This window comes from Carassius gibelio, chromosome A23, assembly GCF_023724105.1.
Source record: "Carassius gibelio isolate Cgi1373 ecotype wild population from Czech Republic chromosome A23, carGib1.2-hapl.c, whole genome shotgun sequence".
Taxonomy (NCBI): domain Eukaryota; kingdom Metazoa; phylum Chordata; class Actinopteri; order Cypriniformes; family Cyprinidae; genus Carassius; species Carassius gibelio.
The window spans coordinates 1,800,134-1,822,607 of NC_068393.1; the positions used below are offsets into that span (position 1 = coordinate 1,800,134).

At 44.8% G+C, this 22,474-nt stretch overlaps 1 protein-coding gene, 10 non-coding genes and 1 pseudogene across 27 annotated transcripts in view; all 12 read left to right on the forward strand.

Moving 5' to 3' along the window:
- LOC127944814 (uncharacterized) overlaps positions 1-22,474 on the forward strand; it is an 81,770-nt gene that overhangs the window by 14,585 nt on the left and 44,711 nt on the right. For 3 of the 17 annotated variants that reach the window (XM_052541117.1, XM_052541119.1, XM_052541118.1), the window contains exon 3: positions 5,616-5,921. The exons of 12 other annotated variants lie outside the window; for them this stretch is intronic. In XM_052541117.1, the coding sequence (XP_052397077.1) occupies positions 5,616-5,921 (306 nt within the window). Of the gene's footprint in view, positions 1-5,615; positions 5,922-6,018; positions 6,235-22,474 lie in introns of those variants that run through there. 2 more of the 17 variants (XM_052541111.1, XM_052541115.1) reach the window with 2 other exon arrangements.
- On the forward strand, positions 7,105-7,280 carry LOC127945566 (uncharacterized; annotated as a pseudogene).
- LOC127945332 (U1 spliceosomal RNA) lies at positions 7,655-7,818 on the forward strand. The gene has a single exon (XR_008150669.1). It is a non-coding gene; the product is annotated as a U1 spliceosomal RNA (small nuclear RNA).
- Positions 10,306-10,496, forward strand: LOC127945430 (U2 spliceosomal RNA). The gene has a single exon (XR_008150762.1). It is a non-coding gene; the product is annotated as a U2 spliceosomal RNA (small nuclear RNA).
- On the forward strand, positions 10,871-11,034 carry LOC127945333 (U1 spliceosomal RNA). Its single transcript, XR_008150670.1, has one exon. It is a non-coding gene; the product is annotated as a U1 spliceosomal RNA (small nuclear RNA).
- On the forward strand, positions 13,522-13,712 carry LOC127945431 (U2 spliceosomal RNA). Its single transcript, XR_008150763.1, has one exon. It is a non-coding gene; the product is annotated as a U2 spliceosomal RNA (small nuclear RNA).
- On the forward strand, positions 14,087-14,250 carry LOC127945334 (U1 spliceosomal RNA). The gene has a single exon (XR_008150671.1). It is a non-coding gene; the product is annotated as a U1 spliceosomal RNA (small nuclear RNA).
- On the forward strand, positions 16,738-16,928 carry LOC127945432 (U2 spliceosomal RNA). The gene has a single exon (XR_008150764.1). It is a non-coding gene; the product is annotated as a U2 spliceosomal RNA (small nuclear RNA).
- Positions 17,303-17,466, forward strand: LOC127945382 (U1 spliceosomal RNA). The gene has a single exon (XR_008150716.1). It is a non-coding gene; the product is annotated as a U1 spliceosomal RNA (small nuclear RNA).
- On the forward strand, positions 19,362-19,552 carry LOC127945419 (U2 spliceosomal RNA). The gene has a single exon (XR_008150752.1). It is a non-coding gene; the product is annotated as a U2 spliceosomal RNA (small nuclear RNA).
- On the forward strand, positions 19,927-20,090 carry LOC127945336 (U1 spliceosomal RNA). The gene has a single exon (XR_008150672.1). It is a non-coding gene; the product is annotated as a U1 spliceosomal RNA (small nuclear RNA).
- Positions 21,986-22,176, forward strand: LOC127945420 (U2 spliceosomal RNA). The gene has a single exon (XR_008150753.1). It is a non-coding gene; the product is annotated as a U2 spliceosomal RNA (small nuclear RNA).

Below are 22,474 nucleotides of genomic sequence, written 5' to 3' on the forward strand. Positions count from 1 at the left end.
ACAGGTGTGCCGATTTGGGTGAAGGGATCTCACTCCTTCCTGGAGTTATAGCCATTCGAGCCACCTCGGACACGCCACCTTAGCACGTTTTGAGGTCCCCTCGCCAAGGTGAATGGAAATTTCCTCTATTTTTGGATGATTATTGACACTCAGACTCCAGAGAAGCTTTCTGTGCTGATTTGGGTGGGACTGGGCCAAATACCTGGCGCCAGGTTGCAAAAGAAGGTTTTCGACAAAATCCAAAATACCCGAAAATTTCGTCAGAGCGACGGGCCAATCTGAGACCTGCGTCTCGTTCGGCTCGAGCCAAGGATTCCGGTGACATAAGGCACGTGGCTCTGCGACCAACCGTTTGGGAGTTACGAGCCATGCCGTAGTTTCCGTCAGGCCGATCGGCACGAGGCCCGGTGACGTTGTAGACAGGGGAGGGTACTACCCAGATAGCACACTTACGTCTGCAAGATGTCTGTTAAAGAACTGTTGATCTGGAAAGCATCTGCCATCTACAAACGTCTGACATACGCCTTTCAGATGTCAGTTTTATATACCTTCTAAATCATAAACATCTAAAAGACATCTAATTGACATCTATCTGACATCTAAAAGGCAGTGTTGGGGAGTAACTAGTTACATGTAACAGCATTACGTAATTTAATTACAAAATGAATGTAACTGTAATTAGTTACAGTTACGAAGAAAAAATTAGTAATTAAATTAAAGTTACTTATGAAATTTTTAACGATTACAAAGGCAATTACATTTGAATATTTACACACATCCACATACAGATTTCACTGATTTCTTTCCCAAATTGCACTGACTGTTCTGAGACATACGCCCTAATAATTTCCAGAATTTTAACAGAATTTTTTGTTTTTCCCAGTCCGCCCTTCCTGTAAATTAATGGCAAAAACATGCAGTTTCATTTAATACAAATAGGCCTACTGAAGCTTGCAGTGTTGTCAGCCTCTGCCGCCTCAATATAGGAGTACATGAGCACATAAACATCATTTCTAGAACTGCTCTGTGTCACGTCATGCATTTTACCTATCATATCATATACAAAGAGACAGCAGTTTAAAAAAACACCAATGTTTCAGGAGTTTATTATACAGGAATGACACATGCTTATTAGATAACTGTATTTGAGTTGATGTATATGTTTTTATTTATTATTATTTAATTTTCACAAATTTAGAAAAGTAATCTAAAAGTACTCAAAAGTAATTAGTTACATTACTTTAATAAAGTAATTGAAAAAGTTATACTACTATAACATTTTAAACAGGGTAACTTGTAATCTGTAACCTATTACATTTCCAAAGTAACCTTCCAAACACTGCTAAAAGGAGACGTCCAATAGACGTATTGCAGATGAGCAAACAGCCTTAAAACTACATCTTGCAGATGTAAATTCATATGTCAAATAGACGTCTCCTAGATGTATGTGTGCTATCAGGGTACCATCCCCCAGCGTTTTTAGGTCTCCCAAAACTTACCAAAGCCGAGATGGGCATCGCCGTGTCCGGCTTCCTCCCTGCTGCGTCTTAGCGGCATCGCTTCTCGGCCTTTTGGCTAAGATCACGTGGTCTGGTCGGACGGTTGAGACAGCGATCGCCTCTAGGTGGACCTTTAGGCTCGTGTGTGGCTTGTGGCACGAGTCCTCTATCCTCCAAGAGGTAAATTGACAAGCGGCTTTTAATTGGAGACGACTCGCTTTGCGGAGAATCTACTTGTTTTTAAGGTAAGAAGGTTTTATCTAATTTATTTAGTTAATTTATTGTTTGTTTTAGCCGCTGCGTGCTGGTGGTGCCTCCACCATGTCGGCTGCTCGTGCCGGCATGCGGAGGCACCACAGCGTGCGTTTTATATTCAAGGAGGTCGATGGAAAGCTTCTGGGTATGTCCCGCATGGACTTTTCCAGAAAGCTTGTTCAAAAGACCTTACATTTTAAGCCTGAAGACCTGAATTGTTTGATGACTCTGCCTCTGAACAAAGGTTTTGATTTGAGTTTTAAGACTGCTTCCCTGCTAAGTGAGTTTTGGCAAAGGTTTGAATCTGTTAAATCCCAGTTCTCTATGTTTATGGTGGAGAAACTTTCTGACAACACACTTAAAACTGTGATTGTCAGAATGTTCAATGAAACTGTGACTGGTGAAGATATATGTGTGTGGCTGGGTAGATTTTGCACTGTTCGAGGCCAGCCAGTCAAGGTGCTAGATGAAGATGGTATCTGGACATGCTCCTGGCGAATCCCCATTAAACAATGGGAGGACGCTGGGGGCTACCAGGGCCTGAAACATCTGCCCTCCATGATTGTGCTTGGAGAGAACAGAGGCTACATTCATTACCAGGGTATGCCTAAGTTATGTCGGAAATGTGGGAAATTTGGTCACTTAGCCGATGTATGCCAAGAATTAGTTTGTGGGAAGTGCAAAGAAATTGGTCACGGGTTTGAACAGTGTACCAATGGCAGGCGGTGCAATCTTTGTGGAGATTCAAACCACCTCTACAGAGATTGCCCTAAAAGTTTTGCCAACAAGCTCAAAATGGCCGCCCCACATTGGCACCAAACAAACGAAGAAAGGAAAGAGGAGGCGGTCCCTGAGGTTTTGGCGGGAATTTCAAATTCCCAGCCAGCCTCAGGGATTGGGCAGGAAGGAGGAAGTGGGGCGGCCATAGGGGCGGAGTCAGATATTGAAATGGAAAAAGGCACGGAAGGAGAAGTGACCGAGGGAGAAACAAGCTCCTCCCTACAAACGGTGTCAGAATTGGTGCAGGAATCCAGTGGGAGTGAATTTGAGTGTTCACTCCCAAATGCTCAAGTGCAAAAAAGACCTGCGGGATCTCCTCTGGTGGAAACCGAGGAGAAAAAAGCTAGGGCAGCACAGCGGCTTGATAGTTCCGATTTGGAAGATCAAGAACGCATGTGGCCCCTAGAGTCCCCAAATGAGGTATCTTTTTTGCACATCAAGCTAAGAACATCGTCGCCTAGGGAGTTACAAGAGGATTTCTCTGTAGCACCCGAGGCGTCGAGCACCTGCTCTCCAGGACCCAGTTCATCTGTGAGAAAGGAAGGGCAGGTGAAACAAGATAAAACATGATTTTAAGTATATTTTTGTAGTCTTTATGTCTTCTGTTTAAATGTCTCATACTGTTTTAACCATACTGCTCATGGCCCTCACTATCTCTACCATTAATGTAAGAAGTGTGAGGTCCACCTTACGAGCACAGAGCATTTTATCCTTTTTAAAGTGTTTTAAGTCAGATTTGTTTTTACTGCAAGAGTGTGCTCTGCCCTTTTTAAATAGTTACAGAAAGTTGGAGGAGATGTGGACCATGGGGCCCTCAATATGGAGTGGCTCCAACTTCAACAAGAATGACGGTGTCGCTATTTTAATCAACAATTCAAACATCACGGTGAAGGATAGCACTGTGGTGAGGGAAGGGCGGGCTCTTTTAGCAAACCTGACTTTTTTAGGGAGGGATTTTAAGGTTCTTAATGTGTATGGTTTTACAGAAAAAAATGACAGATATGAGCTTTTAGAAGACCTGCAGCCCCACATGTTAGGCAGGGCTCCCCTAATAGTAGCAGGGGATTTTAACTGTGTTTTATCCAAAACAGATAGGAAGAGAGTAGGAGAAGATTTTAAGGTCGATAAGACATCGGTTTTATTGCAAAATTTAGTCAAGGATTTTAAGTTAGTTGACTGTTTTAAACAATTGCATCAAAGAGAGGAGGGCTTCACCTGGTTCAGTGGTGATGGCACCAGAGCCTCTCGAATTGACTATGTTTTTACAAGGGACTGCCCGCCAACCGATGCAACATTGACCCCTCCCTTTTTTTCTGATCACATGATACTGTCTTGCACCCTTTCACTTTCCATGGGTGTGACGGTAGGAGGAGGGCTGTGGAAGCTGAACTGCTCCCTATTAGAGGATGAAGAAGTGGTTAGAGAGTATAGGGAGCAGTTCAGCCAATGGCAGACCCTCCAAGACTTTTATGATACACGTGCACAGTGGTGGGAAGTGGTTAAGGACCGGACAAGACAGTTTTTTAGAAATATAGGGAAAAGGAAAAAGAACAGGGAAAGAAGACACATGATGGGGCTGCAAAAAAGACTGCAGAGATATTTTAACCTTTTAAACAGTGGATTGGATTTTACAGAAGAGATAAAAGAAGTCAAGAAAGAAATGTCAGTTTTATTCGAAGTTCAGAGTAGGGGTGTTATTTTAAGATGTAAAGAAAGAGAAATAGAAGAAGGGGAGAAATGCACAAGATACTTTTTTAAAAAAATTATTACACGGGGTGGGTCAATCTCTGCTTTGAAGACTTTTACCGGGAGGGAAGCAAGCGGCACAAAAGAGATTTTAAATGAAACTGAAAACTTTTATAATAATTTATATAGTGCAAAAGAGGCTCATAATGGGGTTTTAGAGGAAGTTTTAACCTTTTTAAATAAAAAGGTAAAGAGCCCAGATGTGCTTTTATCCCAGGATTTTACAGTTTTAGAAATTCAGAAAGCTTTAAAACATTTTAAAAAAGGGAAGTCCCCTGGCATTGACGGACTTCCCTTTGAATTTTATCTGACTTTCTGGGACATTTTAGCACACGAACTGTTGACCGTTTTTAAAGAATTTGAGACTCTTGACAGACTTCCTGACAGCTTTAGAGTAGGGATAGTTTCATTATTACATAAGAAAGGAGACAAGACTGACTTGAAAAACTGGCGACCAATCACGCTTTTAAATTTTGATTGTAAACTTTTTAGTAAGATTTTAGCAACACGCATGTCGACTGTTTTAGAGGACGTGATCCACCCGGATCAAGCTTGTGCTGTGCCCGGAAGAAAGATAACAGACAACCTAGTGCTGATTAGAGACGCCATCTGTTACGCGAGAGACAGAAATATTCGGCTAGTAGTCCTAAATTTAGATTTTGAAAAAGCATTTGATCGAGTCTCGCACCAGTACCTCTTCCAGGTTCTGGAGAAAATGGGGTTTCCAAAGAGGTTTATAGCCTGGGTGGGACTGCTGTACAAGGGAATAGTCAGCAAAATTCTAATAAATGGGCATCTTTCCAAAGCTGTGGACATACACAGTGGTGTCCGTCAGGGATGTCCTTTATCTCCTCTTCTGTATGTGGCTTGCATCGAGCCACTGGCACAGATCTTGAGAAGGGACAAATGGATCAAAGGACTGGACGTTCCTGGGACGGGGGGACTGACGGCGACCTGTGTTTTATATATGGACGACGTAACTCTTTTAGCCACAGACGTTTTATCAATACGAAGAGCACTGGACTTGACTGACTGGTACGGTCGGGCCTCGGGCGCCAAACTCAATAGAAACAAGTCCGAGGCCCAGCTCTTCGGGCCGTGGGGAGACGTGGACACAGGAGGACTTGATTTGGTTTTTAAAGACAACGATTTTAAGATTTTAGGCGTTAAATTTGATAAAGACGGGGGTGGACGGGAAAACTGGACTGACTTGTTAGGGAAAGTTAGGAAAAGACTGGGGTTTTGGGGACTAAGACAGATGACGATGGAAGGCAAGGTTTTAATTTTTAAATCTGTGATTTTACCTCTGATTTTACTTGTCTGTTCTGTTTTTAGCCCCCCTCGGTGGTTCCTGGGGAAACTGGAGAGGGCGGTGTTTTACTTCCTGTGGGGGTCCAAGTGGGAGCGCCTGAAGAGGGAGACCATCAAGAAAAGGCCGGAGAACGGTGGAAAAGGCCTCCCAGACCCCCACCTGTTTTTAGGCAGCCGCTTCACCGCCCTGCACATTAGTTATGCCACGACCCCATCCACAGAAAACAAGACGGCTGCAATGGCGCGATTCTGGATGGGGTCTTACCTACGAACACTGAAAATTTTACCAGTGGACTTGAAAACCCCAGTGTCTTTTAACTTGCCCAAAGAGTACAGTTTTATAAAAAAGTTTTTAAAGAAATACCTTTTAGAGAGTGAAGATGTCACCATTTTAACTCAACACAAGTCTCTCATCTCTGTTGTGCAGGACCGGGAACCGGTGAGTCCAGTTCCGGGCCTCACACCAAGTGAGGCCAAACAGGTTTGGCGGAACGCGACTCACCCCGCTCTCCAGAACAGGCACAAGGACTTATCGTGGATGGTGGCTCATGAGATCCTCCCGGTCAGGGCGGTTATGCACTCCAGAGGCATGGCCAAAAACCCCATCTGCCCGCGGTCCGGCTGCAATTCCCCAGAGACCGTCCACCACCTGCTCTGGGAGTGCAGCACTGCGCGGGACCTGTGGGCCAAGACCGGCCCCCTGTATTTCCCGTGCCTACCAGCGGGTGGGGCCCATTTCGGGTACCAGCTCGCCATCCTTGGGGTGGGCCGGGGCTTGAAGGACTTGACGGCACAGAAATTTACCTCGCTCTGGCTCACCCTCAACGTCATCAAGGATGCCATCTGGGCCACCAGAAACCTGCTGGTGGGGAAGCGCGTTACGGTAACCCTCCATGCATGCGAGCTAAAGGTAACATCAATGCTGCAGGGGTACCGGACGACGATATTCGGACGGGGGGGCCGGGGTCGCACGGAGAGGGTCCCGGCAGGCACCGACCCTGGCCGCCCGTAGATGCACCCTCACCACTCTGGCTACGGGAACAGCGGGCCAGCGGGCCGGAGGAGAGGGGATCTCCGCTGAGTCCATAAAGTAGCATCTCATGTCCCTGTTCTGGAGAGTGGGGTGATGACCCACTTGATAAGGACTCACCCCCGGTCTTGCACAACAGATGATTTTTAATTGGTGTTTTTTATTGTTTTATCATGAAATAGGTTTTATTAACATATATATATATATATATATATATACATACGAGGCTTGTTTGCTTTTTTTAAAAATTTGTATTTTACTTTTGGAACTGACCGCACCTTTTAAACACACCTCAATAATGGACTTTTAAAAACAAGCAAAACACTGTGGTTTTAATCAAATGCTTTTTAACAATGATTGTTTCTTTCATTTTACCATGTGTATTTATTATATATTATATTGCTTGTTTTAATGTGTGATTAAAAAGAAAATGTTGTGTGAAATAGAAAAAATGCAAATGGAAAAAATGTAAATGGTGACAATAAAACTTTTTCGAAAGAAAAAAATCTGTTCTTATCAGTTTAATATCTGATACGTCCCCCATCCGGGGACTACATATTAAATGGATTTTTAGATCACGGAGCTGGAGCCGGGGCTTGCTCCGTCCGCTCCATGCATCGGCCTGGTATTGCAGTGTCTCCAGGAACGGTGTGCTTTCCCTTTTTTTGGATTGCCATTTATTGTGTCGAATAGCAGAACAAGGAATGAGAGCTGCCATTGCAGATGCTGTGGTTTATTGCAAACTTTTTTCCTGATGTGTCCACCTGGGGTCTTGGACTCTTCCACTAACGATGCACCCACCTGAGGTCTTGAAGTCTTTCACAGACGAGGTGACGCATCGAATCAGGTGTGTTTGTTTAAAGAGAGTCATCTAAAACTGGCGTTGGGAAGCACCGGCCCATGAGCTTGGCAGTTTCCAGGCCAGTAACGGAAGGCACCCGTCCTTCCTTTCCTGGAGGGGGGGCGGAGGGCTAACCGTTGGTGAGGATGGTAGAGATGCAAATCAGACCTCTGGCTGACCGCCTGGGCCTTCATACTTACCTGGCAGGGGAGACACCATGATCAAGAAGGCGGTTCACCCAGGGCGAGGCTTGTCCATTGCACTCCGGCCATGCTGACCCCTGCGAATTCCCCAAATGCGGGAATCTCGACTGCATAATTTATGGTAGTGGGGGACTGCGTTCGCGCTCTCCCCTGAAATTGTTGGTGAAACAAAGCAGAAGAGGTTTTTACAGTTTTTTATTTATTTTCCTTTCAGAATGGGGAGTTCTGTCACATGCGAGATATGTGTTGTGCGCCTGTGAAACAAAGTCACTTGCGCTCTTGAAAAATCGGACCCTGGTGGGTAGTTTAGTTCGAACATAGCGCAGACCTTACTTTGAAAGTAGATTGGACTGACTGCAGCCTAGCTGTAACTGTCTCCATGTTGTTTGGTTGTCCTTTTTTTCGATTCGTATTAATTTTGTTGTCGCTTACAGCGACACCTAGTGGCCTGTCGCCGCGCCCTTTTTCACCTGGCCTCGGACTGAGCCCCTGCACAGGTGTGCCGATTTGGGTGAAGGGATCTCACTCCTTCCTGGAGTTATAGCCATTCGAGCCACCTCGGACACGCCACCTTAGCACGCTTTGAGGTCCCCTCGCCAAGGTCAATGGAAATTTCCTGTTTTTTTGGATGATTATTGACAGTCAGACTCCAGAGAAGCTTTCTGTGCTGATTTGGGTGGGACTGGGCCAAATACCTGGCGCCAGGTTGCAAAAGAAGGTTTTCGACAAAATCCAAAATACCCGAAAATTCCGTCAGAGCGACGGGCCAATCTGAGACCTGCGTCTCGTTCGGCTCGAGCCAAGGATTCCGGTGACATAAGGCACGTGGCTCTGCGACCAACCGTTTGGGAGTTACGAGCGATGCCGTACTTTCCGTCGCTGCAGTTCCACCGTCAGGCCGATCGGGACAAGGCCCGGTGACGTTGCAGACAGGGGAGGGTACTACCATCCCGCAGTGTTGCAGGTGTTTTCATCTTTGTTTGATTGTCCATTTACATTACATTTTCCCTATTTTTCAGCTTACGGCGCCACCTAGTGGCCTGTCGCCGCGTCCCTTTTCACCTGGCCTCGGACTGAGCCCCTGCACAGGTGTGCCGATTTGGGTGAAGGGATCTCACTCCTTCCTGGAGTTATAGCCATTCGAGCCACCTCGGACACGCCACCTTAGCACGTTTTGAGGTCCCCTCGCCAAGGTGAATGGAAATTTCCTCTATTTTTGGATGATTATTGACACTCAGACTCCAGAGAAGCTTTCTGTGCTGATTTGGGTGGGACTGGGCCAAATACCTGGCGCCAGGTTGCAAAAGAAGGTTTTCGACAAAATCCAAAATACCCGAAAATTTCGTCAGAGCGACGGGCCAATCTGAGACCTGCGTCTCGTTCGGCTCGAGCCAAGGATTCCGGTGACATAAGGCACGTGGCTCTGCGACCAACCGTTTGGGAGTTACGAGCCATGCCGTAGTTTCCGTCAGGCCGATCGGCACGAGGCCCGGTGACGTTGTAGACAGGGGAGGGTACTACCCAGATAGCACACTTACGTCTGCAAGATGTCTGTTAAAGAACTGTTGATCTGGAAAGCATCTGCCATCTACAAACGTCTGACATACGCCTTTCAGATGTCAGTTTTATATACCTTCTAAATCATAAACATCTAAAAGACATCTAATTGACATCTATCTGACATCTAAAAGGCAGTGTTGGGGAGTAACTAGTTACATGTAACAGCATTACGTAATTTAATTACAAAATGAATGTAACTGTAATTAGTTACAGTTACGAAGAAAAAATTAGTAATTAAATTAAAGTTACTTATGAAATTTTTAACGATTACAAAGGCAATTACATTTGAATATTTACACACATCCACATACAGATTTCACTGATTTCTTTCCCAAATTGCACTGACTGTTCTGAGACATACGCCCTAATAATTTCCAGAATTTTAACAGAATTTTTTGTTTTTCCCAGTCCGCCCTTCCTGTAAATTAATGGCAAAAACATGCAGTTTCATTTAATACAAATAGGCCTACTGAAGCTTGCAGTGTTGTCAGCCTCTGCCGCCTCAATATAGGAGTACATGAGCACATAAACATCATTTCTAGAACTGCTCTGTGTCACGTCATGCATTTTACCTATCATATCATATACAAAGAGACAGCAGTTTAAAAAAACACCAATGTTTCAGGAGTTTATTATACAGGAATGACACATGCTTATTAGATAACTGTATTTGAGTTGATGTATATGTTTTTATTTATTATTATTTAATTTTCACAAATTTAGAAAAGTAATCTAAAAGTACTCAAAAGTAATTAGTTACATTACTTTAATAAAGTAATTGAAAAAGTTATACTACTATAACATTTTAAACAGGGTAACTTGTAATCTGTAACCTATTACATTTCCAAAGTAACCTTCCAAACACTGCTAAAAGGAGACGTCCAATAGACGTATTGCAGATGAGCAAACAGCCTTAAAACTACATCTTGCAGATGTAAATTCATATGTCAAATAGACGTCTCCTAGATGTATGTGTGCTATCAGGGTACCATCCCCCAGCGTTTTTAGGTCTCCCAAAACTTACCAAAGCCGAGATGGGCATCGCCGTGTCCGGCTTCCTCCCTGCTGCGTCTTAGCGGCATCGCTTCTCGGCTTTTTGGCTAAGATCAAGTGTAGTATCTGTTCTTATCAGTTTAATATCTGATACGTCCCCCATCCGGGGACTACATATTAAATGGATTTTTAGATCACGGAGCTGGAGCCGGGGCTTGCTCCGTCCGCTCCATGCATCGGCCTGGTATTGCAGTGTCTCCAGGAACGGTGTGCTTTCCCTTTTTTTGGATTGCCATTTATTGTGTCGAATAGCAGAACAAGGAATGAGAGCTGCCATTGCAGATGCTGTGGTTTATTGCAAACTTTTTTCCTGATGTGTCCACCTGGGGTCTTGGACTCTTCCACTAACGATGCACCCACCTGAGGTCTTGAAGTCTTTCACAGACGAGGTGACGCATCGAATCAGGTGTGTTTGTTTAAAGAGAGTCATCTAAAACTGGCGTTGGGAAGCACCGGCCCATGAGCTTGGCAGTTTCCAGGCCAGTAACGGAAGGCACCCGTCCTTCCTTTCCTGGAGGGGGGGCGGAGGGCTAACCGTTGGTGAGGATGGTAGAGATGCAAATCAGACCTCTGGCTGACCGCCTGGGCCTTCATACTTACCTGGCAGGGGAGACACCATGATCAAGAAGGCGGTTCACCCAGGGCGAGGCTTGTCCATTGCACTCCGGCCATGCTGACCCCTGCGAATTCCCCAAATGCGGGAATCTCGACTGCATAATTTATGGTAGTGGGGGACTGCGTTCGCGCTCTCCCCTGAAATTGTTGGTGAAACAAAGCAGAAGAGGTTTTTACAGTTTTTTATTTATTTTCCTTTCAGAATGGGGAGTTCTGTCACATGCGAGATATGTGTTGTGCGCCTGTGAAACAAAGTCACTTGCGCTCTTGAAAAATCGGACCCTGGTGGGTAGTTTAGTTCGAACATAGCGCAGACCTTACTTTGAAAGTAGATTGGACTGACTGCAGCCTAGCTGTAACTGTCTCCATGTTGTTTGGTTGTCCTTTTTTTCGATTCGTATTAATTTTGTTGTCGCTTACAGCGACACCTAGTGGCCTGTCGCCGCGCCCTTTTTCACCTGGCCTCGGACTGAGCCCCTGCACAGGTGTGCCGATTTGGGTGAAGGGATCTCACTCCTTCCTGGAGTTATAGCCATTCGAGCCACCTCGGACACGCCACCTTAGCACGCTTTGAGGTCCCCTCGCCAAGGTCAATGGAAATTTCCTGTTTTTTTGGATGATTATTGACAGTCAGACTCCAGAGAAGCTTTCTGTGCTGATTTGGGTGGGACTGGGCCAAATACCTGGCGCCAGGTTGCAAAAGAAGGTTTTCGACAAAATCCAAAATACCCGAAAATTCCGTCAGAGCGACGGGCCAATCTGAGACCTGCGTCTCGTTCGGCTCGAGCCAAGGATTCCGGTGACATAAGGCACGTGGCTCTGCGACCAACCGTTTGGGAGTTACGAGCGATGCCGTACTTTCCGTCGCTGCAGTTCCACCGTCAGGCCGATCGGGACAAGGCCCGGTGACGTTGCAGACAGGGGAGGGTACTACCATCCCGCAGTGTTGCAGGTGTTTTCATCTTTGTTTGATTGTCCATTTACATTACATTTTCCCTATTTTTCAGCTTACGGCGCCACCTAGTGGCCTGTCGCCGCGTCCCTTTTCACCTGGCCTCGGACTGAGCCCCTGCACAGGTGTGCCGATTTGGGTGAAGGGATCTCACTCCTTCCTGGAGTTATAGCCATTCGAGCCACCTCGGACACGCCACCTTAGCACGTTTTGAGGTCCCCTCGCCAAGGTGAATGGAAATTTCCTCTATTTTTGGATGATTATTGACACTCAGACTCCAGAGAAGCTTTCTGTGCTGATTTGGGTGGGACTGGGCCAAATACCTGGCGCCAGGTTGCAAAAGAAGGTTTTCGACAAAATCCAAAATACCCGAAAATTTCGTCAGAGCGACGGGCCAATCTGAGACCTGCGTCTCGTTCGGCTCGAGCCAAGGATTCCGGTGACATAAGGCACGTGGCTCTGCGACCAACCGTTTGGGAGTTACGAGCCATGCCGTAGTTTCCGTCAGGCCGATCGGCACGAGGCCCGGTGACGTTGTAGACAGGGGAGGGTACTACCCAGATAGCACACTTACGTCTGCAAGATGTCTGTTAAAGAACTGTTGATCTGGAAAGCATCTGCCATCTACAAACGTCTGACATACGCCTTTCAGATGTCAGTTTTATATACCTTCTAAATCATAAACATCTAAAAGACATCTAATTGACATCTATCTGACATCTAAAAGGCAGTGTTGGGGAGTAACTAGTTACATGTAACAGCATTACGTAATTTAATTACAAAATGAATGTAACTGTAATTAGTTACAGTTACGAAGAAAAAATTAGTAATTAAATTAAAGTTACTTATGAAATTTTTAACGATTACAAAGGCAATTACATTTGAATATTTACACACATCCACATACAGATTTCACTGATTTCTTTCCCAAATTGCACTGACTGTTCTGAGACATACGCCCTAATAATTTCCAGAATTTTAACAGAATTTTTTGTTTTTCCCAGTCCGCCCTTCCTGTAAATTAATGGCAAAAACATGCAGTTTCATTTAATACAAATAGGCCTACTGAAGCTTGCAGTGTTGTCAGCCTCTGCCGCCTCAATATAGGAGTACATGAGCACATAAACATCATTTCTAGAACTGCTCTGTGTCACGTCATGCATTTTACCTATCATATCATATACAAAGAGACAGCAGTTTAAAAAAACACCAATGTTTCAGGAGTTTATTATACAGGAATGACACATGCTTATTAGATAACTGTATTTGAGTTGATGTATATGTTTTTATTTATTATTATTTAATTTTCACAAATTTAGAAAAGTAATCTAAAAGTACTCAAAAGTAATTAGTTACATTACTTTAATAAAGTAATTGAAAAAGTTATACTACTATAACATTTTAAACAGGGTAACTTGTAATCTGTAACCTATTACATTTCCAAAGTAACCTTCCAAACACTGCTAAAAGGAGACGTCCAATAGACGTATTGCAGATGAGCAAACAGCCTTAAAACTACATCTTGCAGATGTAAATTCATATGTCAAATAGACGTCTCCTAGATGTATGTGTGCTATCAGGGTACCATCCCCCAGCGTTTTTAGGTCTCCCAAAACTTACCAAAGCCGAGATGGGCATCGCCGTGTCCGGCTTCCTCCCTGCTGCGTCTTAGCGGCATCGCTTCTCGGCTTTTTGGCTAAGATCAAGTGTAGTATCTGTTCTTATCAGTTTAATATCTGATACGTCCCCCATCCGGGGACTACATATTAAATGGATTTTTAGATCACGGAGCTGGAGCCGGGGCTTGCTCCGTCCGCTCCATGCATCGGCCTGGTATTGCAGTGTCTCCAGGAACGGTGTGCTTTCCCTTTTTTTGGATTGCCATTTATTGTGTCGAATAGCAGAACAAGGAATGAGAGCTGCCATTGCAGATGCTGTGGTTTATTGCAAACTTTTTTCCTGATGTGTCCACCTGGGGTCTTGGACTCTTCCACTAACGATGCACCCACCTGAGGTCTTGAAGTCTTTCACAGACGAGGTGACGCATCGAATCAGGTGTGTTTGTTTAAAGAGAGTCATCTAAAACTGGCGTTGGGAAGCACCGGCCCATGAGCTTGGCAGTTTCCAGGCCAGTAACGGAAGGCACCCGTCCTTCCTTTCCTGGAGGGGGGGCGGAGGGCTAACCGTTGGTGAGGATGGTAGAGATGCAAATCAGACCTCTGGCTGACCGCCTGGGCCTTCATACTTACCTGGCAGGGGAGACACCATGATCAAGAAGGCGGTTCACCCAGGGCGAGGCTTGTCCATTGCACTCCGGCCATGCTGACCCCTGCGAATTCCCCAAATGCGGGAATCTCGACTGCATAATTTATGGTAGTGGGGGACTGCGTTCGCGCTCTCCCCTGAAATTGTTGGTGAAACAAAGCAGAAGAGGTTTTTACAGTTTTTTATTTATTTTCCTTTCAGAATGGGGAGTTCTGTCACATGCGAGATATGTGTTGTGCGCCTGTGAAACAAAGTCACTTGCGCTCTTGAAAAATCGGACCCTGGTGGGTAGTTTAGTTCGAACATAGCGCAGACCTTACTTTGAAAGTAGATTGGACTGACTGCAGCCTAGCTGTAACTGTCTCCATGTTGTTTGGTTGTCCTTTTTTTCGATTCGTATTAATTTTGTTGTCGCTTACAGCGACACCTAGTGGCCTGTCGCCGCGCCCTTTTTCACCTGGCCTCGGACTGAGCCCCTGCACAGGTGTGCCGATTTGGGTGAAGGGATCTCACTCCTTCCTGGAGTTATAGCCATTCGAGCCACCTCGGACACGCCACCTTAGCACGCTTTGAGGTCCCCTCGCCAAGGTCAATGGAAATTTCCTGTTTTTTTGGATGATTATTGACAGTCAGACTCCAGAGAAGCTTTCTGTGCTGATTTGGGTGGGACTGGGCCAAATACCTGGCGCCAGGTTGCAAAAGAAGGTTTTCGACAAAATCCAAAATACCCGAAAATTCCGTCAGAGCGACGGGCCAATCTGAGACCTGCGTCTCGTTCGGCTCGAGCCAAGGATTCCGGTGACATAAGGCACGTGGCTCTGCGACCAACCGTTTGGGAGTTACGAGCGATGCCGTACTTTCCGTCGCTGCAGTTCCACCGTCAGGCCGATCGGGACAAGGCCCGGTGACGTTGCAGACAGGGGAGGGTACTACCATCCCGCAGTGTTGCAGGTGTTTTCATCTTTGTTTGATTGTCCATTTACATTACATTTTCCCTATTTTTCAGCTTACGGCGCCACCTAGTGGCCTGTCGCCGCGTCCCTTTTCACCTGGCCTCGGACTGAGCCCCTGCACAGGTGTGCCGATTTGGGTGAAGGGATCTCACTCCTTCCTGGAGTTATAGCCATTCGAGCCACCTCGGACACGCCACCTTAGCACGTTTTGAGGTCCCCTCGCCAAGGTGAATGGAAATTTCCTCTATTTTTGGATGATTATTGACACTCAGACTCCAGAGAAGCTTTCTGTGCTGATTTGGGTGGGACTGGGCCAAATACCTGGCGCCAGGTTGCAAAAGAAGGTTTTCGACAAAATCCAAAATACCCGAAAATTTCGTCAGAGCGACGGGCCAATCTGAGACCTGCGTCTCGTTCGGCTCGAGCCAAGGATTCCGGTGACATAAGGCACGTGGCTCTGCGACCAACCGTTTGGGAGTTACGAGCCATGCCGTAGTTTCCGTCAGGCCGATCGGCACGAGGCCCGGTGACGTTGTAGACAGGGGAGGGTACTACCCAGATAGCACACTTACGTCTGCAAGATGTCTGTTAAAGAACTGTTGATCTGGAAAGCATCTGCCATCTACAAACGTCTGACATACGCCTTTCAGATGTCAGTTTTATATACCTTCTAAATCATAAACATCTAAAAGACATCTAATTGACATCTATCTGACATCTAAAAGGCAGTGTTGGGGAGTAACTAGTTACATGTAACAGCATTACGTAATTTAATTACAAAATGAATGTAACTGTAATTAGTTACAGTTACGAAGAAAAAATTAGTAATTAAATTAAAGTTACTTATGAAATTTTTAACGATTACAAAGGCAATTACATTTGAATATTTACACACATCCACATACAGATTTCACTGATTTCTTTCCCAAATTGCACTGACTGTTCTGAGACATACGCCCTAATAATTTCCAGAATTTTAACAGAATTTTTTGTTTTTCCCAGTCCGCCCTTCCTGTAAATTAATGGCAAAAACATGCAGTTTCATTTAATACAAATAGGCCTACTGAAGCTTGCAGTGTTGTCAGCCTCTGCCGCCTCAATATAGGAGTACATGAGCACATAAACATCATTTCTAGAACTGCTCTGTGTCACGTCATGCATTTTACCTATCATATCATATACAAAGAGACAGCAGTTTAAAAAAACACCAATGTTTCAGGAGTTTATTATACAGGAATGACACATGCTTATTAGATAACTGTATTTGAGTTGATGTATATGTTTTTATTTATTATTATTTAATTTTCACAAATTTAGAAAAGTAATCTAAAAGTACTCAAAAGTAATTAGTTACATTACTTTAATAAAGTAATTGAAAAAGTTATACTACTATAACATTTTAAACAGGGTAACTTGTAATCTGTAACCTATTACATTTCCAAAGTAACCTTCCAAACACTGCTAAAAGGAGACGTCCAATAGACGTATTGCAGATGAGCAAACAGCCTTAAAACTACATCTTGCAGATGTAAATTCATATGTCAAATAGACGTCTCCTAGATGTATGTGTGCTATCAGGGTACCATCCCCCAGCGTTTTTAGGTCTCCCAAAACTTACCAAAGCCGAGATGGGCATCGCCGTGTCCGGCTTCCTCCCTGCTGCGTCTTAGCGGCATCGCTTCTCGGCTTTTTGGCTAAGATCAAGTGTAGTATCTGTTCTTATCAGTTTAATATCTGATACGTCCCCCATCCGGGGACTACATATTAAATGGATTTTTAGATCACGGAGCTGGAGCCGGGGCTTGCTCCGTCCGCTCCATGCATCGGCCTGGTATTGCAGTGTCTCCAGGAACGGTGTGCTTTCCCTTTTTTTGGATTGCCATTTATTGTGTCGAATAGCAGAACAAGGAATGAGAGCTGCCATTGCAGATGCTGTGGTTTATTGCAAACTTTTTTCCTGATGTGTCCACCTGGGGTCTTGGACTCTTCCACTAACGATGCACCCACCTGAGGTCTTGAAGTCTTTCACAGACGAGGTGACGCATCGAATCAGGTGTGTTTGTTTAAAGAGAGTCATCTAAAACTGGCGTTGGGAAGCACCGGCCCATGAGCTTGGCAGTTTCCAGGCCAGTAACGGAAGGCACCCGTCCTTCCTTTCCTGGAGGGGGGGCGGAGGGCTAACCGTTGGTGAGGATGGTAGAGATGCAAATCAGACCTCTGGCTGACCGCCTGGGCATTCATACTTACCTGGCAGGGGAGACACCATGATCAAGAAGGCGGTTCACCCAGGGCGAGGCTTGTCCATTGCACTCCGGCCATGCTGACCCCTGCGAATTCCCCAAATGCGGGAATCTCGACTGCATAATTTATGGTAGTGGGGGACTGTGTTCGCGCTCTCCCCTGAAATTGTTGGTGAAACAAAGCAGAAGAGGTTTTTACAGTTTTTTATTTATTTTCCTTTCAGAATGGGGAGTTCTGTCACATGCGAGATATGTGTTGTGCGCCTGTGAAACAAAGTCACTTGCGCTCTTGAAAAATCGGACCCTGGTGGGTAGTTTAGTTCGAACATAGCGCAGACCTTACTTTGAAAGTAGATTGGACTGACTGCAGCCTAGCTGTAACTGTCTCCATGTTGTTTGGTTGTCCTTTTTTTCGATTCGTATTAATTTTGTTGTCGCTTACAGCGACACCTAGTGGCCTGTCGCCGCGCCCTTTTTCACCTGGCCTCGGACTGAGCCCCTGCACAGGTGTGCCGATTTGGGTGAAGGGATCTCACTCCTTCCTGGAGTTATAGCCATTCGAGCCACCTCGGACACGCCACCTTAGCACGCTTTGAGGTCCCCTCGCCAAGGTCAGTGGAAATTTCCTGTTTTTTTGGATGATTATTGACAGTCAGACTCCAGAGAAGCTTTCTGTGCTGATTTGGGTGGGACTGGGCCAAATACCTGGCGCCAGGTTGCAAAAGAAGGTTTTCGACAAAATCCAAAATACCCGAAAATTTCGTCAGAGCGACGGGCCAATCTGAGACCTGCGTCTCGTTCGGCTCGAGCCAAGGATTCCGGTGACATAAGGCACGTGGCTCTGCGACCAACCGTTTGGGAGTTACGAGCCATGCCGTAGTTTCCGTCAGGCCGATCGGCACGAGGCCCGGTGACGTTGTAGACAGGGGAGGGTACTACCCAGATAGCACACTTACGTCTGCAAGATGTCTGTTAAAGAACTGTTGATCTGGAAAGCATCTGCCATCTACAAACGTCTGACATACGCCTTTCAGATGTCAGTTTTATATACCTTCTAAATCATAAACATCTAAAAGACATCTAATTGACATCTATCTGACATCTAAAAGGCAGTGTTGGGGAGTAACTAGTTACATGTAACAGCATTACGTAATTTAATTACAAAATGAATGTAACTGTAATTAGTTACAGTTACGAAGAAAAAATTAGTAATTAAATTAAAGTTACTTATGAAATTTTTAACGATTACAAAGGCAATTACATTTGAATATTTACACACATCCACATACAGATTTCACTGATTTCTTTCCCAAATTGCACTGACTGTTCTGAGACATACGCCCTAATAATTTCCAGAATTTTAACAGAATTTTTTGTTTTTCCCAGTCCGCCCTTCCTGTAAATTAATGGCAAAAACATGCAGTTTCATTTAATACAAATAGGCCTACTGAAGCTTGCAGTGTTGTCAGCCTCTGCCGCCTCAATATAGGAGTACATGAGCACATAAACATCATTTCTAGAACTGCTCTGTGTCACGTCATGCATTTTACCTATCATATCATATACAAAGAGACAGCAGTTTAAAAAAACACCAATGTTTCAGGAGTTTATTATACAGGAATGACACATGCTTATTAGATAACTGTATTTGAGTTGATGTATATGTTTTTATTTATTATTATTTAATTTTCACAAATTTAGAAAAGTAATCTAAAAGTACTCAAAAGTAATTAGTTACATTACTTTAATAAAGTAATTGAAAAAGTTATACTACTATAACATTTTAAACAGGGTAACTTGTAATCTGTAACCTATTACATTTCCAAAGTAACCTTCCAAACACTGCTAAAAGGAGACGTCCAATAGACGTATTGCAGATGAGCAAACAGCCTTAAAACTACATCTTGCAGATGTAAATTCATATGTCAAATAGACGTCTCCTAGATGTATGTGTGCTATCAGGGTACCATCCCCCAGCGTTTTTAGGTCTCCCAAAACTTACCAAAGCCGAGATGGGCATCGCCGTGTCCGGCTTCCTCCCTGCTGCGTCTTAGCGGCATCGCTTCTCGGCCTTTTGGCTAAGATCAAGTGTAGTATCTGTTCTTATCAGTTTAATATCTGATACGTCCCCCATCCGGGGACTACATATTAAATGGATTTTTAGATCACGGAGCTGGAGCCGGGGCTTGCTCCGTCCGCTCCATGCATCGGCCTGGTATTGCAGTGTCTCCAGGAACGGTGTGCTTTCCCTTTTTTTGGATTGCCATTTATTGTGTCGAATAGCAGAACAAGGAATGAGAGCTGCCATTGCAGATGCTGTGGTTTATTGCAAACTTTTTTCCTGATGTGTCCACCTGGGGTCTTGGACTCTTCCACTAACGATGCACCCACCTGAGGTCTTGAAGTCTTTCACAGACGAGGTGACGCATCGAATCAGGTGTGTTTGTTTAAAGAGAGTCATCTAAAACTGGCGTTGGGAAGCACCGGCCCATGAGCTTGGCAGTTTCCAGGCCAGTAACGGAAGGCACCCGTCCTTCCTTTCCTGGAGGGGGGGCGGAGGGCTAACCGTTGGTGAGGATGGTAGAGATGCAAATCAGACCTCTGGCTGACCGCCTGGGCCTTCATACTTACCTGGCAGGGGAGACACCATGATCAAGAAGGCGGTTCACCCAGGGCGAGGCTTGTCCATTGCACTCCGGCCATGCTGACCCCTGCGAATTCCCCAAATGCGGGAATCTCGACTGCATAATTTATGGTAGTGGGGGACTGCGTTCGCGCTCTCCCCTGAAATTGTTGGTGAAACAAAGCAGAAGAGGTTTTTACAGTTTTTTATTTATTTTCCTTTCAGAATGGGGAGTTCTGTCACATGCGAGATATGTGTTGTGCGCCTGTGAAACAAAGTCACTTGCGCTCTTGAAAAATCGGACCCTGGTGGGTAGTTTAGTTCGAACATAGCGCAGACCTTACTTTGAAAGTAGATTGGACTGACTGCAGCCTAGCTGTAACTGTCTCCATGTTGTTTGGTTGTCCTTTTTTTCGATTCGTATTAATTTTGTTGTCGCTTACAGCGACACCTAGTGGCCTGTCGCCGCGCCCTTTTTCACCTGGCCTCGGACTGAGCCCCTGCACAGGTGTGCCGATTTGGGTGAAGGGATCTCACTCCTTCCTGGAGTTATAGCCATTCGAGCCACCTCGGACACGCCACCTTAGCACGCTTTGAGGTCCCCTCGCCAAGGTCAATGGAAATTTCCTGTTTTTTTGGATGATTATTGACAGTCAGACTCCAGAGAAGCTTTCTGTGCTGATTTGGGTGGGACTGGGCCAAATACCTGGCGCCAGGTTGCAAAAGAAGGTTTTCGACAAAATCCAAAATACCCGAAAATTCCGTCAGAGCGACGGGCCAATCTGAGACCTGCGTCTCGTTCGGCTCGAGCCAAGGATTCCGGTGACATAAGGCACGTGGCTCTGCGACCAACCGTTTGGGAGTTACGAGCCATGCCGTAGTTTCCGTCAGGCCGATCGGCACGAGGCCCGGTGACGTTGTAGACAGGGGAGGGTACTACCCAGATAGCACACTTACGTCTGCAAGATGTCTGTTAAAGAACTGTTGATCTGGAAAGCATCTGCCATCTACAAACGTCTGACATACGCCTTTCAGATGTCAGTTTTATATACCTTCTAAATCATAAACATCTAAAAGACATCTAATTGACATCTATCTGACATCTAAAAGGCAGTGTTGGGGAGTAACTAGTTACATGTAACAGCATTACGTAATTTAATTACAAAATGAATGTAACTGTAATTAGTTACAGTTACGAAGAAAAAATTAGTAATTAAATTAAAGTTACTTATGAAATTTTTAACGATTACAAAGGCAATTACATTTGAATATTTACACACATCCACATACAGATTTCACTGATTTCTTTCCCAAATTGCACTGACTGTTCTGAGACATACGCCCTAATAATTTCCAGAATTTTAACAGAATTTTTTGTTTTTCCCAGTCCGCCCTTCCTGTAAATTAATGGCAAAAACATGCAGTTTCATTTAATACAAATAGGCCTACTGAAGCTTGCAGTGTTGTCAGCCTCTGCCGCCTCAATATAGGAGTACATGAGCACATAAACATCATTTCTAGAACTGCTCTGTGTCACGTCATGCATTTTACCTATCATATCATATACAAAGAGACAGCAGTTTAAAAAAACACCAATGTTTCAGGAGTTTATTATACAGGAATGACACATGCTTATTAGATAACTGTATTTGAGTTGATGTATATGTTTTTATTTATTATTATTTAATTTTCACAAATTTAGAAAAGTAATCTAAAAGTACTCAAAAGTAATTAGTTACATTACTTTAATAAAGTAATTGAAAAAGTTATACTACTATAACATTTTAAACAGGGTAACTTGTAATCTGTAACCTATTACATTTCCAAAGTAACCTTCCAAACACTGCTAAAAGGAGACGTCCAATAGACGTATTGCAGATGAGCAAACAGCCTTAAAACTACATCTTGCAGATGTAAATTCATATGTCAAATAGACGTCTCCTAGATGTATGTGTGCTATCAGGGTACCATCCCCCAGCGTTTTTAGGTCTCCCAAAACTTACCAAAGCCGAGATGGGCATCGCCGTGTCCGGCTTCCTCCCTGCTGCGTCTTAGCGGCATCGCTTCTCGGCCTTTTGGCTAAGATCAAGTGTAGTATCTGTTCTTATCAGTTTAATATCTGATACGTCCCCCATCCGGGGACTACATATTAAATGGATTTTTAGATCACGGAGCTGGAGCCGGGGCTTGCTCCGTCCGCTCCATGCATCGGCCTGGTATTGCAGTGTCTCCAGGAACGGTGTGCTTTCCCTTTTTTTGGATTGCCATTTATTGTGTCGAATAGCAGAACAAGGAATGAGAGCTGCCATTGCAGATGCTGTGGTTTATTGCAAACTTTTTTCCTGATGTGTCCACCTGGGGTCTTGGACTCTTCCACTAACGATGCACCCACCTGAGGTCTTGAAGTCTTTCACAGACGAGGTGACGCATCGAATCAGGTGTGTTTGTTTAAAGAGAGTCATCTAAAACTGGCGTTGGGAAGCACCGGCCCATGAGCTTGGCAGTTTCCAGGCCAGTAACGGAAGGCACCCGTCCTTCCTTTCCTGGA